The 20090-nt window shown below is 35.9% G+C and overlaps 1 protein-coding gene across 2 annotated transcripts in view; it reads right to left on the reverse strand.

Annotated features, from left to right (window-relative positions):
• Nucleotides 1-6222: 6222 nt before the first annotated feature.
• The window catches only part of Tsr1 (Tsr1 ribosome assembly factor), a 42049-nt gene continuing 28181 nt past the window's right edge, over nucleotides 6223-20090 (reverse strand). For both annotated transcript variants that reach the window (XM_067788909.1, XM_067788908.1), the window contains one exon: nucleotides 6223-6851. In XM_067788909.1, the coding sequence (XP_067645010.1) occupies nucleotides 6381-6851 (471 nt within the window). In that variant the 3' untranslated portion in view covers nucleotides 6223-6380. The remainder of the gene's footprint in view (nucleotides 6852-20090) is intronic.

Consider the following 20090-nt stretch of genomic DNA (forward strand, 5'->3'; position numbering starts at 1 on the left):
CCGAGAACACCGGAGTCTTCGCGTTAACTCCCTTTAGCGCCTCCGAGAAAGCCGGAGTCTTAGCGTTATCTCCCTTTGGCTTATCTCCTACTTCCGTAGTTGGAACTTCCCTCTGACTGGCAGCTTTCGAGGTAGTTGCTACCTCGCTATTGGAACCCATCTGTCGTACAGCTTTGGGCCTACTTGTCTTGTCTATGCGACTGCCCTGCCTCGCGGCTCTAGGACTGGGTCCTTTCTGCCTCTTGAAAGCAGGCTTGTCGCCTTCTGCCGAACGTTGCCTCTTCATTCTGCCATTCGACGCTTCTTCCTCCTCGTACCGGTTGCAGAACCGAGGGTTTCTCGCAGCAAACCTTTTGAACTGACTTCGACCTACTTCTACCGCTTCATGGGCCCATTCCAAGCGCTCGATCTCCACTTCTGTTGGGTCGACCACTGCTCCCAAGCGTTGTACAATTCTTAGTGCTGCACGGTACTGCGAGAGAGCTCTTTTACTTCCTCTGCTCCGTACCCTTCTCCACTCTTCTACTCCGTTTTCATTTGTGTGCTTCTCCAACACGGAGTTCATTGAATCAGCACTACTCTCGCTCCCCGAGTCCGACGCATCGCTTAATTCGTATTTGTCGTCCTTCGATTGCGACTCAGTCCTCCTCTTTACATCCTCCTTATTACATTCAGGTAATGAGTTGTTCATCTTGGTCGTACGACCACCTGCCCGACAAGGCGGGCTCAGCGGTCCAGTATTATATACGGGGAAAGAACCGTCCGCAACAGCAGCGCCCCTTACTGCGGTAAGGCCATAAATACTTCCCGAGATGGCCCGGTATCGGGAAGGCTCCGTTCGAATACAGCCGAATTTATCCCCTGGCTGCAAATCGTCCAATAGGCACGGTCCGCATAACACCCTGGATTAGGGGGTTGGCAGTTCTTGGTCACCGACATCCCGCCGCCCTCCTATGAGGCGAAACGGCGTAGATGTCAGTCCACAAAGGCTAAATCAAAAAATTTTCCGTACTTATTTGGAAAAATACTGATCTGATTAAGACAAAGGTCGAATATTTCATACAAAAAGGCGTTGTTATGCGTCTTAGAACAGACTGGTACAATATTATGATCATAGGTGTTCCATGATATATGCGGCAGGTTGAAATCGCCCAAGACAAGCATTGAGTCACATGGCTTCATCCTCGAATAAGCAGTTTTTATCAGTGAAACATGCTGTATATACACTGATTGATCAGATGAGGGAGAAATGCAGCAAACCAGTAAGTAAATCCGTCCTCTGTCTAGCAGGATTCGGACGCATTTAAATTCGATGTCATCAGTAGCTGGTAAAATAACCTGCTCGGATGGTATTGAAGAATGTACATCCAGAAAAACACCACCCCCGGTTCTGTTTAAGCGATCATTTCTATAAGACTGATACTTGTCACAAACAATTTTGGAATTAAAAACATGTGGTTTCAACCAAGTTTCAGTAAAAGCAACAATATTGTAATTACAGTGAAAAGATTTTAAATACAAATCGGTTAACTTTGAGTTAGCTGGTTTCCCAGGCTTTAGTAGGCCATTTTCCATTTTTCGGGGACGACGAAGGTGGAAGGGGACAAGTTGAAGACATGTGCTAGATGATTAAATCCCTCTTTGCCTAGGTTTTTAAGCATCGGCATGGCTATGCCGTCTGGGCCCACTGCTTTAGATGGTTTAGCATTACCGATGGCATCCTCAACCTCTTCGGCGGTGATGGTAATTTGGGACGCACTGTATTTATGTTTGTGTGCGCGTCTGTTGGCCCGCCGTCTAACTTTGTCGACCGTACAATGCATTACATATTGTCGGCAGAAAGCGCTCGCGCATTTTTTCGCATCGGACAGCACTTTATCGCCAAAGGCGATGGAAATTTTGTCATTGTGCTTAGACGGATTCGATAGGAACTTTACGGTGGACCAAAGCTTACCCACACCGGCAGAGAGGTTACAATTCTTTAAATGCTCCTCCCATTTCTCCCGCTTGTGTTCCGCCACAAGCAATCTGATTTGTTGCTTTATATCTATGCTGCCAGAATTGAAAGGGGTCAAAGAAAATTTATTCGTTTTTGTTTATTTTCACTCAACTTTGACGACCCAATTCCATCCTACTACTCGCGCTGCATGCTTATAAATCTCCAACCTCTCGAATCTAGAAGGATAGTACATCTGTTAATGTTCGTCTATGATCTAATAGCTGGCTCTATTGATTGCCCAGCTCTCTTAGCGAAGGTGTAATTTAATGTACCTAATCGGAGTCTTCGAATATTTTTTCCATTTTACATGCGTGCTTGCAGGGCTAATTATTGTAGTTTTGGCCCAATTTTTCGGGCGCTTACTGAATTTAACATACTCTCAAGGAGGTTTTTTATTGATTTTTCTTTGTCGAGAAATATCTTCAAGTCAACTCTGAAAGAGTACCTCTAATTTTAACTTGCAATATCTTTTTTTGTTTTTTGTTTTACGCTAGTCATGTTACTTACGTTTTTTGTTGTAGTTTTAAGTTGGTTATTTGTTTTCAGTTATTAATTACTTTTGTATTCTAGTCTGTAAGAATATTTCTAATCATAGACTGTATAAATTAAACATAAACATATCCCTTATTTGGGGGTCAGCGGCGTCGTGCTGTCTTATAAGGTTACGTTCTCTCGCTAAATTTGCGGCCTCCGCTAGGAAATGAGGCTGGATTTCGGGAATTCTTTCGGCGGGAATAAAACGAGCCGAGGCGTACCCCTTGGCGAGCATCAGTCGGGATAGGGAGGGCAGCAAAGCGATTGTCTGTAAAGGATTTGTAGTCATCCCACTTTCCTATAGGCAGGTGATCAGATGCCAATGTTACCATCGGCTGCCAGCTGACGCAGTTTAATAGACCTGCGCTCACGATGGAGAGATCTGGCGAGCTATGACAGCTTCCTATCATACGAGTGGAGCCGCCCCTGCTGTCCGCCTGAAGGTTATCAGCCCGATTCTAAACGAAAATTCTGTGCGAGTTTTTTCCCTTCTCCCATTCCTCGTATTCTAAATAAAAATTCTTTGTCAGTTTTTCACTTCTCCCTTTCCTCCTATTCTGAACAATGTTCGAAAAAGCGGAAACCGGTTATGGGAGAAAAGTAGGTATTATGAATATGAGGGAGAGGGAGATTTCTCTGCAATTTCATAGGAGTTTTTTCATTAGTTAAATTAAAGGGAGGGCATCAAAATAGTTAAAGGAAATTCGTTCTTTGTACAAATTTGTGCTAAAATATGTATTTACATTCTACCACAATATTCTCACTGTTAATACAACAACAACAACCACAATATTCTTTATTTTAAGTCGAAAAGTATATCATAAGCAATGGAAGAGCTCTTCGTATATTTGATGCATCCATCCAGAAATTGCGCAAGGATTTTTTAAGAAGGCTTAAATAGATTTTGGCATATGGCGAAAGGCGAACTCAACTCGACTTGGCCGCCAGAAAATTGCTTTGCAGAATGAATGCATGCAACTCCGGCGGATTTGTGTTATCACGCCGTCTTCTTCTTCCTATGCTCCTCTGTTGATGTTGCTGTGGCACCAATTCATTACTTATTCCAGTGAATACCACATGAAATGCAATAATGTGCATTGTTTATATCTTATTTCTTAATTTCAAACAAATTCGCAACAATAATTAAAATTTTCAATGTTTTAAACAAAATAAGAAATGCGCAACGAAATTTCAAGGGACAAAACAGCTGACTTCGAAAATTCGAAATTCCTATTCCCCAATTATTCTTCTCCTAGGAGAAAAGAATTGGAGGAATTTTTCCGCGGGAATAAAAAAATCCGCGAGAACAAAATTCCGCGAGAATATTTAGAATTGGTCTGTATAATCCCAAAGATCGTGATGGGCATTGAAATCGCCTAAGATAATGCGATTATCGTCAGTGAGTAGTGCTCTGATATCAGGGCGATATCCACTGGGGCAACAGGTGACAGGAGGGATGTAGATGTTGATGATTTCTAGGTTTACATCGCCTGACCGGACAGATATGCCGTGACGTTCAAGGACACTGTCCCTGCGACCGATGTCGCGATCAAATATATTCAGACCAATTCTAAATATTCTCGCGGATTTTTTTATTCCCGCGGAAAAATTCCTCCAATTTTTTTCTCCTAGGGAGAAGAATAATTGGGGAATGGGAATTTCGAATTTTCTAAGTCAGCTGTTTTGTCAATTGAAATTTCGTTGCGCATTTCTTATTTTGTTTAAAAAATTTAAAAGTTTAATTATTGTTGCGAATTTGTTTGAAATTAAGAAATAAGGTATAAACAATGCACATTATTGCATTTTATGTGGTATTCACTGAAATGAGTAATGAATTGGTGCCACAGCAACATCAACAGAGAAGCATAAGAAGAAGGCGGGATAACACAAATCCGCCGGAGTTGCCTGCTTTCACTCTGCAAAGCAATTTTCTGGCGGCCAAGTCGAGTTGAGTTCGCCTTTCGCCATATGCCAAAATCTATTTAAGCCTTCTTAAAAAATCTTTGCGCAATTTCTGGATGGCTGCGTCAAATATACGAAGAGATCTTGCGTTGCTTATGACATACTTTTCGACTTAAAATAAAGAATATTGTGGTTGTTGTTGTTGTACTAACAGTGAGAATATTGTGGTAGAATGTAAATACATATTTTAGCACAAATTTGTACAAATAAGCCTTCTTTCTTAAAAGAACCAATGTACTTTAACTATTTTGATGCATTCCCTTTAATTTAACTAGTGAAAAAACTCCTATGAAATGGCAGAGAAATCTCCCTCTCCCTCACATTCATAATACCTACTTTTCTCCCATAACCGGTTTCCGCTTTTTCGAACATTGTTCAGAATAGGAGGAAAGGGAGAAGTGAAAAAACTCACAAGGAATTTTTATTTAGAATACGAGGAATGGGAGAAGGGAAAAAACTCGCACGGAATTTTCGTTTAGAATTGGGCTGATTGTATTGCCCTGAGTGGTGTATGATAAACGCAAGACCGCCTCCATTTCTGCTCTCGCGATCTTTTCTGTGGACGTTATACCCATATCAGGCAATTTGGTCTCTTGAATCGTAGCAATGCGGATGTTATGCCGCTTCATGAAACCGATTCCGTGATCTTCCCAGTTAATCCATTACAGTTTAACTGCAGAATTCTGAAGTACAACGGGGGAGACGTCGTCACTCTAGGTGTTAGTGAGGCTAGGAGGCATTTGCTGTTGAGGCCCTGGGACTGGACGCCCCTGGGTAAGCATTGGGCGCTAAGGTGCAGACTACGGGACGCCCTTGGGCGTGAACAGCAAGGAGCCCCAAAAGATTTATAAAAGTTACGAGGACGTCGGGTTGTGGGATCTAGCCCAGGGCAACCTGTCCTATGCAGCCATTCCTTGCACGTGACACACTGACAAGAATATGACCGTCCTAAAAATATTCTTTTTCAGCAATAGCAGCAAAACCATTTCTCAGGACCGGGGTCAGGAGGACCCGGATTGGGTTCGATACCTTCCCGGATCACGAGAGTATGGCGCAGTCACGCTGCAGGGATCTGCTGGGAGGGTGACAATTTGTTGGAGGGTTGCAAGAAATTAAATGGGGTTTCACTGAAATGTCAGCCCTTGGTCGGGAAAAATCCCGAGTCGCTCCGATACATAGAACCGGCTGCCTTGGGAAGCGGCCTATTATTTCTCATTCTATTTAGTTAATTTAGTGACTCATTATTACATGGACTCTTTCCTGACAATTTGTTACAATCTAAGTCCTCAATACATAATCCTTCCAAAGACTTTACTCTATTCAGCGCCACGTATGCTTGTCCCTCCTCGAACTGCAAAGTATTTTGATGTCACATCTACCGGACTGTATGTAATATTTGTCCAAATATGTTCCAAATTGGACTACAAATACGATTCGTTTTAATATCTCGATCCTTGCGCCACCTAGTGGGAGTTTTTTTCACAAAACGATTTCTATTTCCGTATGTAATGGGTTCCAAATATGACCCAAATCGGACCACAAATACGATTTTTTGAAATATTTCGATCCATGCGCCAACTATCGGAGTTGTCATCGGGTTCTGACCTATATTCCAAGTTTCAAGCTTTTAGCTTATCGGGAAGTTACGTAAATTTCAATTACAAAATTCGTGCCGGCTAAGTCAAGCTCAATAAAACCGTTTAAAAAAGGAAAATGCCATGCCGGTGTTCGTATAGTACGTATGCAGTACATACATATATACTATAATAATGAAAATTACTTAATAAACTCCAATTTTGTATACTATTTTTGAATTAATTCCTATATTCTAAATTAATTTTATAATTTTTGTATATATATATGTATATATATATATATATATATATTATTCCATTTTTTCATCCTCTATTGCTTCATCTCGTATCAAACACTCTTCATAAGTCCATTTAGGATACACTCGTTTATATAGATACATGAATACCGTATCGTAAGAGCGCAACTGTCCATCAAATATACACTTCATGTGGCCGTGAGTGCCAAGAGACTCCTTGATATGCCCCAGACGTCCACATTTTGTCCGTAGCTTAACTGGTTTAAAATAATCTACATCTTCTTTATTAAAGAACATATAGCGCACAGTTGCTGATTTGCGATTAATACGCATTGGATGGCCGCTTAAGACGATACGTTTTAATACCACACGATCAGGATTGCATGACAACAAACACCCTCGCGCGACGAGAGCTAAAGTTGAATCAGGATTTAATTTAAAAGCCAGTACTGGCGCTGGTGGAAATTGGATTGGGGCATAGAAAGTCGCGCAAACTGTTGTGTGTGGTCGGAAGTAACGTTCATACTGAAAAAAAAAGAACTATACATTAGCGACATGACTCCAACATATTTAAATCAGATTATGCAATAAAACTAAAATATTCGCAAGAGTATCTAATTCTGAATCGGCACATGCTCTGTTAGATAATAAAGAGCATGGAAGTCAAAATGATGCTAACAATAGCAAAAACAAAAAAACAAAAAACAATTTTCAAGCGAGCTTTCGAGTTCGGAAGCTTACGCTCGTGCCCGCAACAGTTGGAGTAGTACACTTAGACCAATACAGGAACGTACCAAGTTTATATTCGAAAAAAGATTACCTACTAAACCGAAAGTTTCATAATGTCAGTTAGAAGCATTACTTGGCAAGGATGGATTAATTTTCAACTGTGTGAGCGCCTTTCGTAACAGCCTGGAATAGCGATTTGCGTCAATAAAAAAATTTACATCTATTAGTTTAATTTGTATTTCGTTTTCCATCTAATGAACAAATAAGAATAAAAAAGGATTGTTGTTGTTGTAGCAATGTTTCGCCCCACCCAATAGCTGCGACCGATCACAAATTATCATCAATATCCTCTAACGGGAGTCCAAGGAAACTTGCTGTTTCGACAGGGGTGGACCATAATGAAAGGGGTGTTAGAGGCGTTGGTTCCACATTACAATTAAAGAGATGGTTGGTGTCATGTAGCGTCATGTAGTGCCAGCCAACTAAAAACTAAAATAGCTGGCATCACCCACACATGCAACCATGCATGTATGCACTTGGCGTTACTGGGTGAAAGAGTCGAATGACGGAGAGAATTCTGATTGGCTGAATCTTCCGTTACTCGACTCTATTACGTCACTGCATCATGCGATTTTACCGCTATGCACTTTTGGCATAGCGGCAGGGCTGCTTTGAAGCGTCAGCAGTTTTGAGTTTTTGGGCAGAGTTTGAAGTGAACCGGCTGCCCCAATACACGCGAGAAAGAACGGCGTAGTTAATAAAACTAAGAATAAAATAACTAAGGACTAGGTTTATTAAAACTAAACATTTATTGTGCAAATAAAACTTAAAGCAAGTGCGGTGTTTATTTATTTTGCGTGTGTGGGCGCGCGAGGGGCTGTATGCCCAAAATTAAGTGGCATCGAAATGCCACTTTACATGGCGACCGTGACATGCGTTCGCAACGAAAGAATTTTTTTGTTAGAATAATGCGATTCTTTTCCATGTTTTAACTCGGAAATAATAAAAACGTTTGTGTAAGAAAATCGCCAAAACTTTTTATTTCAAAGTGCAGCATATTTTAATATATATACTAATTTTCTACGCTTCGCTAAAAACTAGCGTTAATAACCGAATGACGGTGCCAAAAATCCACGAAACGGGATATCAGAAGACAGTAGCAGAGAAAATTATTGTGCCTAACGTAGTACAGTCCCATAGGGAGTTGATACCGTTTAATACCAAAAAGTAGGCGTGGAAAAACGTAAATTGATTGCGAATCGCAGAAACAAAAGATTTCCAAAAATAATTTTTGCCATAAAAATATGTTGAACATTTTTTTAAATATCAACATTATCACAGTGATGGTTTCTCACCGAATAAAAGTGAAGGTGGTGAGAGTTTGCTACGTTAATATGGGAAAAATGACGTTTCAATTCCTAAGTTGCGGCGTTGATGGAAAAATTTCGCAAAGGAAAAAAATTGGAAATTGCGGTGTCGTTTTAGAGCTCCGAAACTACGGCGCAACATTGTACATACATAATACAGTTTAAACGAACTCAAGTGTTAAAAAGGAAAATCTTCAAAAAATACAAAACCTACAAAAAACATTGTAAACTACACAATTACACAAAATATGCTTAAATCAACAAAATAATAATAAAAAAAAATAAATAAATAATACAAAAAAATCAAAAACTGAAAAATTAAAGCAAAAAAAAAAAAAAAATTCAAAATTACACAATCACACAAAAAAAAAAAAAATTTTTTTTCAAAGCGAAGAAACTGAATTAATGGCAACAATAAACATTTACATTTAAAACAAATCTACGAAACACATACATGGATTCTAAAATTTTTCAACAAAAAAAAAAAAAATCATCCAAAATTCATCACTTGCCTGGAAACAAATGAAAATTACATAAAGGCAGATTATCATCACACTTCGAAAGGCGTGGAACACCCATTAGCCATACAATTAAAAGGTACCGGTGAAGATGTCAACTTGCAGATGAACCACGAAATATCAAGGGAAGGAGCAAAGTATGTATTTTATTTTCAAATACTGGTTTTAATCGTAAGCGCCATACAAAGGTTTATGTACTATTTTTATGTAGCCTACAAATGCTGAAAATCAACCGATTGCGGTTTTCAAAAATTAAATAAATATAACTTTTTCCAAATATTTCTCAAATACTTTCAAACCATGAATAGTATTTTTTGTAAACATTTACAAGTAACATTTCACAGTTTAAATACGTAGTAACATATACCCTCAATACAAAAAAAAATGTCTTAATACATTACTACACTAATACATATATAATGATATGCCATAAAATGAAATTTTTGCCTTTATATAACACATGAATTTAATATGAAAAAAAATTAAAAAAATTTTCATTAACTACAATTTTAAACAAAGCGTTTCGTTTGCTGTAGAAATTATATATATATACGTGTTCTCGTGAAACAGTTTGGAGATTTTATTAATAGCGGTGCGTCCGCAATATAATAGAAGATTGATAGAAAGCAGTGCGTCTGCGATACAAAATACGTTTTTCATACTTTCAATATAAAGCGATGTGGACGTAAACATCGCCGTATATTCGAAAAAAATAAAATTTTGGTTAGGCTTGTGGAAACAAGTGCGGTTTTTTTATATTTTTTTCCAATAGTCCGAAAAAAAATATACCAGCCTGTTCCGGTTTTTACAAAATAAATAAAACCGGAACACGCTTGCCTATTTCCTTTTGCAAAGCCCATTCTGGGGGGCGAGAAACCACAGACCAAGTGTCCTTTTTAGGACAGCCTGTCCATTGGTTAGCTATCGGGGCTAACCTAGTGGGGGACAGTCGGTAAGTCCGACTAAGTTCGGCACGGAAGGGGGGTAGGCATTTCGCTATCCTATAATTTAGAGAAAATCCGCATACCGGATGTTCCTTTGTTTAAAAAAAAAAAAAACAATTATATAACTTTCTTAACCAGACTTACCATTTTATAAAATTTATACCAAACGCGACAAATATTAACCGGATTTTCAAATAATACTCGGATTTACAAAATATTTCTGATTTACAAAATTTTTTTTTCTTTTGAAATAATTTTCAATAAAATTACCCTGTTTCAAACACATGTCCGATTCTGAGGGCAATTCCAGCGAAAAATCAAGCTCTAAAGGAAGGTGTTCACTAGCTCGTCAAGAAGATTTTTTAGGATTTAATGACTCAGATATCGCAGAAAATAATAGTTCAAATTTTCAGCCAGTAACTAATATTATAAAAACTCAGCCTTCAGCAAATCCGTCTTATAATTCAGACAACCTACTAACTAGCACTTCCAATTTTCAGTCAGGAGCTGACTTTTCCAATTCTCACTCTACTTCAAATTCTTCTACTTTGCCTTCAACAAATAATTCTTCAGATTTACAATCGAATAACAATATTTCAATCATGGCAACCTCAGAACAGAAAAAGGTGTTCATTACCAGTTGCGCCTCAATTATTAGGGACAACTACAGCGGCGATCCACTGGCACTAGAATCTTTTATCGACAAAATAAAATTAATTGAAGTCTTCTCAGATGAAAATTTAAATAGTACTTTTATTGCATTTTTGAAATCCAAACTTGAGGGAAAAGCACGCGAAGCATTGCCAACCGTGATAAACTCAGTTGAGGACATAAAGACTGCCTTGAGAAATAGAATAAAACCAGACAACTCGAAAGTTGTTTCTGGTAAAATAGCGTCCTTACATGTCATCAATAATAACTACTCGGACTTTGCTAAGCGCGTTGAAGAACTATCCGACGCATTGGAACGTTGTTTGATTATTGAAGGTATGACACAAGCCAAGGCACATGAAATGGCCGTAGAGCAAACAGTGAATGTGTGCAGGTTGAACACTCGTTCAGAGTTGGTCAAATCCATCCTGGCTTCAACTACCTTCAGTGATTCAAAAGACGTAGTTGCAAAAATGATAGTCGAACGTAATAATGAGGTAAAAGAAAGACAAGTACTAGTATTCCGTACTCGTGGTAATTGGCAAAATAGTTTTCGAGGAAATTATAGAGGTAATAATTTCAATAATAGGTACAACAATCCAAATGCAAGATTCAACAATAACAATAGAAATAATTACAACAATAATAATTACGGGTACAATAATTCTAATAGAGGTAATAATGACAGATATAGCACTAATAGAAATAATCAGCCTAGTAGTAGTAACAATAATGCTAATAATAATAGACGTTCAAATTCGCGAAGTAATGCCAATGTACGCGCTTTAAACGTGAACGACCCTCAGGAGCGAACACTGGGGGATCGGGATCACGATTTAGACAATTAAACGAATCTTCTTCAAAAATATTAAAATCCATCTACTGCTTGAACCTTAATTATTCAGATTTTATTGAACTTCAATGTAGCGATTCCTACAAACCATGTACTTTTCTAGTAGATTCTCAAGCAGATATTTCTTTAATCTAAATTTCAAGTTTATCTCAAAATTGTAACTTTAATACTAACGAAATAACCAACATAACAGGCGTAACGCCTGAAACAATTTCAACTTTAGGAACCTTAAAAACCAACTTAATTGCATATAAATTTTTAATACCGCATACTTTACATGTAGTTAACGACGATTTCAATATACCTTCAGACGGAATACTCGGCAAAGACTTTTTAAAATTAAATAAATGCATTATTAATTACGCAAGCGATAGCATAACTATTAATACCGGATTAGATAACGCAAATATACCAATTTTACACGGCACAAGTACCGATTCTTTAGTTATTCCTCCGAGATGTGAAGTTTATCGGTTATTTAAATTACCAAAATGCGATAATCCTGTTTTTGTAGACTCGCAAGAAATCTGTAATGGTGTTTTTACGGCAAAGTGCATTGTTGACACAAATAATCCAGTTATAAAAATTTTAAATATTACTGACGAAGTAAAACATGTCAACAATTGCAATATCGTAACGGAAGATATCACCAACTACAATGTCTACAAAATCAGTGAAACTTCAAAAGATCAAAAACGCTTAGAGGAATTAACGAAAATTTTGAAAAATCAAATGCCGGGTTATGCTCAAAAACAATTACTAGATTTATGCTTAAAATATGCCGATGTATTCGCTTTAAAAACTGATCGTATGACTTTAAATAACTTTTACGAACAAAAGCTACGTTTAACTGATAAAAATCCAGTCTATATAAAAAATTATCGTTTACCATATACACAACGTGAAGAAATTAATAAACAAGTCGAAAATTTAATGCGAAATGATTTAATAGAACCCAGCTTTTCTAATTATAACAGCCCTTTAATCTTGGTGCCGAAAAAGGATCCTACAGGCCAAAAGTCTTACCGTATGTGCGTTGATTTCAGAGCAGTCAACAAAAAGCTTATCGCAGACAAATTTCCGTTGGCACGCGTAGACGACATACTCGACAATCTTGGCAGAGCCAAATATTTTTCGACTTTAGATCTTTTTTCTGGTTTTCACCAAATACCACTTCATGTTAATTCTAGAGACGTTACATCTTTCAGTACAGATCGAGGAGCTTTTCGTTGGAAAGTTTTACCTTTCGGTTTAAATATAGCACCAAACTCTTTTTCACGTATGATGTCATTAGCATTTTCAGGCATTTCGCCAAATCAAGCTTTTATGTACATTGACGATGTTATCGTCATCGGATGTAGCGAGACACATCACCTCAAAAATTTAGAAAAAGTTTTCGAAACTTGTAGAAAATTCAATTTAAAGTTAAATCCCAACAAATGCAATTTCCTTCGTTCTGAAGTAACTTTTTTAGGTCATAAATGCACCTCCAAAGGCCTGCTGCCAGATGACTCAAAAATAGACGCAATTAAAAAATACACTAAGCCAAAAGACAAAGACGCTGTTAGGCGATTCGTTGCATTTGCAAATTATTATAGGCGTTTTATACCTAACTTTGCGTCACTGGCAGCCCCTTTAAATCGTCTAAATCGGAAAAAAGTTGAATTTGTTTGGGATGATGCTTGCGAAAATGCTTTCGAAAAATTAAGATTATCATTAATGTCTCCGCAATTATTACAATACCCTGATTTTTCAAAAGAATTTATTATCACTGTAGATGTATCTAAGAGTGGTTGCGGCGCTATATTAAGCCAAAAGCATGGAGATAATGACTTACCGATTTGCTTTGCATCAAAATCTTTCAATAAAGCCGAACAGAAAAAGGCAATCATAGAATTAGAACTTTTAGCAATACATTTCGCTATAAAGCATTTTCGTCCATATGTTTACGGTACAAACTTCACAGTAAAATCCGATCATAGACCACTAGTTTATCTTTTTAACATGAAAGACCCTTCCTCGAAACTCTCTAGAATCAGATTAGATTTATCAGAATACCATTTTACAATTGAATATATTAAAGGAAAATCGAATGTTGTGGCTGATGCTCTTTCGCGTATAAGTATAGACGAGATTAAAGATTCGACAAAACACGTTTTAGCCGTTAAAACGCGATCACAAACTAAACAACAAGAATTACAAAATGAAAAAATAAGTTTAAATGATACGACCTCTAACGATAATAAAGTACAAGTTTATGATAAATTTTCATACGATTTTTTAAAAAAGATACCGCGAGTAAAATCAACAATACAATATAATAAATATAAGGAGATCTCCAATTTACAAATTTATGCGCATTTAAAACATAAAAAATACAATTTGCTTAATCTCGTGACTGTTAACGAAATAACGAATTTAGATGAGTTACTTTCGAGGCTGGAAAAAGCAGCCGTCAATCACAATATTAAACAATTAGAATGGCCAAAAAATGATATCTTTTTCAATAATTTTTCAATTACGAATTTTAAAATCCGCGGAAATGAAATTTTAAAATCATTACAAATAATATTGACGGACCCTGTAGAGACCGTAACAGACATTGAACAGAAACAACAACTTATGACAATTTATCACGAAGATCCACTGTTCGGAGGTCATTGCGGAACAAAAAGGTTATATGCCAAATTAAGAACTAAATATTACTGGAAAAACATGACACGTGATATAGCGAAATTCGTGAAAAATTGCAATAAATGTCTTTTAAATAAAGTGAGACCAAAAACAAAAGAAAATCTTGTCCTTACTCCAACACCCTGCAAACCATTTGACATAGCGATTATCGACACAATAGGTCCACTTCCAGAATCAAACTATGGTAACAAGTTCGCTGTTACTATGATTTGTGACTTTTCTAAATACCTGGTAACAGTAGCCGTACCAGATAAATCAGCAAAAACTATAGCATGTGCTATTTTTGAAAACTTTATACTAACATATGGTACAATGAAAGCCATTAGATCCGATTTAGGGACGGAATACAAAAATGAATTATTCTCGGAATTAACAAAACTTTTAAAAATTAATCATGATTTCTCAACAGCTTATCACCACGAAACTGTTGGTACTGTTGAAAGAAACCATAGAGTCTTTAACGAATATTTACGTGCATATCTAGATGAAACGTATTCAGATTGGGATACGTATTTGAAATACTTTACATTTTTACATAATACTACAAGTAGTTCGGTTTTCGATAATAAATTTACTCCTTTCGAATTAATATTTGGCAGGAAATCTACATTGCCACATGAATTACAAAAGGAACAAATCGATCCGATCTATAATGTAGAAAATTATACAAAAGAACTAAAATATAGAATGCAAAAATCTCATAAAATGGCAAGAAATTTGATTAATAAACATAAAATTAGAAATAAAGAATTATACGATAAAACGGCTAAGCCTTTAGAAATTAAAATTAATGATAGGGTTTTAGTAGAAACAGAACCGAGAAATAAACATAGAAATATATATCAAGGTCCCTACATAATAAATAATATCGACGGACCAAATGTAACAATTTATGATGAAATTAATAAAATTGAAAAAACTGTACATAAAAACCGTATCCAAAAATTTTATTAAAATTTATAGTACTTTTAAATTTTACTAATTAATCTTTAAATATGAATATATTTTATGAATATGCCAAGGAATGTAAAAAAAAAAAAAACAAAAAAAAAATGTTTATGTTAATTTCGATACGAGCTAATTTACTAAATATATGTCACCTAAATAATATAAAGAGATAGCAACTTACTCACGTTAAGTAGTAGTAATAGTAGTAGCTTATACAATAAGCTTACCATACAAGATAAAATATCGGCTCACTTCAAACTAAACTAAATTATCAAAATCTAAAAATTAACTTTTCCTTTTTTCTTTTTGCAAATTTCAATTTTAACTCTTTTTGATATAGCCTAAAGAAGAATGTGGCAAGACTGATCACCTTGCCAAATTCTTCTTTTCCAAAGGGGGATGATGTAGCGTCATGTAGTGCCAGCCAACTAAAAACTAAAATAGCTGGCATCACCCACACATGCAACCATGCATGTATGCACTTGGCGTTACTGGGTGAAAGAGTCGAATGACGGAGAGAATTCTGATTGGCTGAATCTTCCGTTACTCGACTCTATCACGTCACTGCATCATGCGATTTTACCGCTATGCACTTTTGGCATAGCGGCAGGGCTGCTTTGAAGCGTCAGCAGTTTTGAGTTTTTGGGCAGAGTTTGAAGTGAACCGGCTGCCCCAATACACGCGAGAAAGAACGGCGTAGTTAATAAAACTAAGAATAAAATAACTAAGGACTAGGTTTATTAAAACTAAACATTTATTGTGCAAATAAAACTTAAAGCAAGTGCGGTGTTTATTTATTTTGCGTGTGTGGGCGCGCGAGGGGCTGTATGCCCAAAATTAAGTGGCATCGAAATGCCACTTTACATGGCGACCGTGACATGCGTTCGCAACGAAAGAATTTTTTTGTTAGAATAATGCGATTCTTTTCCATGTTTTAACTCGGAAATAATAAAAACGTTTGTGTAAGAAAATCGCCAAAACTTTTTATTTCAAAGTGCAGCATATTTTAATATATATACTAATTTTCTACGCTTCGCTAAAAACTAGCGTTAATAACCGAATGACGGTGCCAAAAATCCACGAAACGGGATATCAGAAGACAGTAGCAGAGAAAATTATTGTGCCTAACGTAGTACAGTCCCATAGGGAGTTGATACCGTTTAATACCAAAAAGTAGGCGTGGAAAAACGTAAATTGATTGCGAATCGCAGAAACAAAAGATTTCCAAAAATAATTTTTGCCATAAAAATATGTTGAACATTTTTTTAAATATCAACATTATCACAGTGATGGTTTCTCACCGAATAAAAGTGAAGGTGGTGAGAGTTTGCTACGTTAATATGGGAAAAATGACGTTTCAATTCCTAAGTTGCGGCGTTGATGGAAAAATTTCGCAAAGGAAAAAAATTGGAAATTGCGGTGTCGTTTTAGAGCTCCGAAACTACGGCGCAACATTGTACATACATAATACAGTTTAAACGAACTCAAGTGTTAAAAAGGAAAATCTTCAAAAAATACAAAACCTACAAAAAACATTGTAAACTACACAATTACACAAAATATGCTTAAATCAACAAAATAATAATAAAAAAAAATAAATAAATAATACAAAAAAATCAAAAACTGAAAAATTAAAGCAAAAAAAAAAAAAAAATTCAAAATTACACAATCACACAAAAAAAAAAAAAATTTTTTTTCAAAGCGAAGAAACTGAATTAATGGCAACAATAAACATTTACATTTAAAACAAATCTACGAAACACATACATGGATTCTAAAATTTTTCAACAAAAAAAAAAAAATCATCCAAAATTCATCACTTGCCTGGAAACAAATGAAAATTACATAAAGGCAGATTATCATCACACTTCGAAAGGCGTGGAACACCCATTAGCCATACAATTAAAAGGTACCGGTGAAGATGTCAACTTGCAGATGAACCACGAAATATCAAGGGAAGGAGCAAAGTATGTATTTTATTTTCAAATACTGGTTTTAATCGTAAGCGCCATACAAAGGTTTATGTACTATTTTTATGTAGCCTACAAATGCTGAAAATCAACCGATTGCGGTTTTCAAAAATTAAATAAATATAACTTTTTCCAAATATTTCTCAAATACTTTCAAACCATGAATAGTATTTTTTGTAAACATTTACAAGTAACATTTCACAGTTTAAATACGTAGTAACATATACCCTCAATACAAAAAAAAATGTCTTAATACATTACTACACTAATACATATATAATGATATGCCATAAAATGAAATTTTTGCCTTTATATAACACATGAATTTAATATGAAAAAAAATTAAAAAAATTTTCATTAACTACAATTTTAAACAAAGCGTTTCGTTTGCTGTAGAAATTATATATATATACGTGTTCTCGTGAAACAGTTTGGAGATTTTATTAATAGCGGTGCGTCCGCAATATAATAGAAGATTGATAGAAAGCAGTGCGTCTGCGATACAAAATACGTTTTTCATACTTTCAATATAAAGCGATGTGGACGTAAACATCGCCGTATATTCGAAAAAAATAAAATTTTGGTTAGGCTTGTGGAAACAAGTGCGGTTTTTTTATATTTTTTTCCAATAGTCCGAAAAAAAATATACCAGCCTGTTCCGGTTTTTACAAAATAAATAAAACCGGAACACGCTTGCCTATTTCCTTTTGCAAAGCCCATTCTGGGGGGCGAGAAACCACAGACCAAGTGTCCTTTTTAGGACAGCCTGTCCATTGGTTAGCTATCGGGGCTAACCTAGTGGGGGACAGTCGGTAAGTCCGACTAAGTTCGGCACGGAAGGGGGGTAGGCATTTCGCTATCCTATAATTTAGAGAAAATCCGCATACCGGATGTTCCTTTGTTTAAAAAAAAAAAAAACAATTATATAACTTTCTTAACCAGACTTACCATTTTATAAAATTTATACCAAACGCGACAAATATTAACCGGATTTTCAAATAATACTCGGATTTACAAAATATTTCTGATTTACAAAATTTTTTTTTCTTTTGAAATAATTTTCAATAAAATTACCCTGTTTCAAACACATGTCCGATTCTGAGGGCAATTCCAGCGAAAAATCAAGCTCTAAAGGAAGGTGTTCACTAGCTCGTCAAGAAGATTTTTTAGGATTTAATGACTCAGATATCGCAGAAAATAATAGTTCAAATTTTCAGCCAGTAACTAATATTATAAAAACTCAGCCTTCAGCAAATCCGTCTTATAATTCAGACAACCTACTAACTAGCACTTCCAATTTTCAGTCAGGAGCTGACTTTTCCAATTCTCACTCTACTTCAAATTCTTCTACTTTGCCTTCAACAAATAATTCTTCAGATTTACAATCGAATAACAATATTTCAATCATGGCAACCTCAGAACAGAAAAAGGTGTTCATTACCAGTTGCGCCTCAATTATTAGGGACAACTACAGCGGCGATCCACTGGCACTAGAATCTTTTATCGACAAAATAAAATTAATTGAAGTCTTCTCAGATGAAAATTTAAATAGTACTTTTATTGCATTTTTGAAATCCAAACTTGAGGGAAAAGCACGCGAAGCATTGCCAACCGTGATAAACTCAGTTGAGGACATAAAGACTGCCTTGAGAAATAGAATAAAACCAGACAACTCGAAAGTTGTTTCTGGTAAAATAGCGTCCTTACATGTCATCAATAATAACTACTCGGACTTTGCTAAGCGCGTTGAAGAACTATCCGACGCATTGGAACGTTGTTTGATTATTGAAGGTATGACACAAGCCAAGGCACATGAAATGGCCGTAGAGCAAACAGTGAATGTGTGCAGGTTGAACACTCGTTCAGAGTTGGTCAAATCCATCCTGGCTTCAACTACCTTCAGTGATTCAAAAGACGTAGTTGCAAAAATGATAGTCGAACGTAATAATGAGGTAAAAGAAAGACAAGTACTAGTATTCCGTACTCGTGGTAATTGGCAAAATAGTTTTCGAGGAAATTATAGAGGTAATAATTTCAATAATAGGTACAACAATCCAAATGCAAGATTCAACAATAACAATAGAAATAATTACAACAATAATAATTACGGGTACAATAATTCTAATAGAGGTAATAATGACAGATATAGCACTAATAGAAATAATCAGCCTAGTAGTAGTAACAATAATGCTAATAATAATAGACGTTCAAATTCGCGAAGTAATGCCAATGTACGCGCTTTAAACGTGAACGACCCTCAGGAGCGAACACTGGGGGATCGGGATCACGATTTAGACAATTAAACGAATCTTCTTCAAAAATATTAAAATCCATCTACTGCTTGAACCTTAATTATTCAGATTTTATTGAACTTCAATGTAGCGATTCCTACAAACCATGTACTTTTCTAGTAGATTCTCAAGCAGATATTTCTTTAATCTAAATTTCAAGTTTATCTCAAAATTGTAACTTTAATACTAACGAAATAACCAACATAACAGGCGTAACGCCTGAAACAATTTCAACTTTAGGAACCTTAAAAACCAACTTAATTGCATATAAATTTTTAATACCGCATACTTTACATGTAGTTAACGACGATTTCAATATACCTTCAGACGGAATACTCGGCAAAGACTTTTTAAAATTAAATAAATGCATTATTAATTACGCAAGCGATAGCATAACTATTAATACCGGATTAGATAACGCAAATATACCAATTTTACACGGCACAAGTACCGATTCTTTAGTTATTCCTCCGAGATGTGAAGTTTATCGGTTATTTAAATTACCAAAATGCGATAATCCTGTTTTTGTAGACTCGCAAGAAATCTGTAATGGTGTTTTTACGGCAAAGTGCATTGTTGACACAAATAATCCAGTTATAAAAATTTTAAATATTACTGACGAAGTAAAACATGTCAACAATTGCAATATCGTAACGGAAGATATCACCAACTACAATGTCTACAAAATCAGTGAAACTTCAAAAGATCAAAAACGCTTAGAGGAATTAACGAAAATTTTGAAAAATCAAATGCCGGGTTATGCTCAAAAACAATTACTAGATTTATGCTTAAAATATGC

The sequence above is a fragment of the Eurosta solidaginis genome, chromosome 5 (genome assembly GCF_040869045.1).
Source record: "Eurosta solidaginis isolate ZX-2024a chromosome 5, ASM4086904v1, whole genome shotgun sequence".
NCBI classification, from domain to species: domain Eukaryota; kingdom Metazoa; phylum Arthropoda; class Insecta; order Diptera; family Tephritidae; genus Eurosta; species Eurosta solidaginis.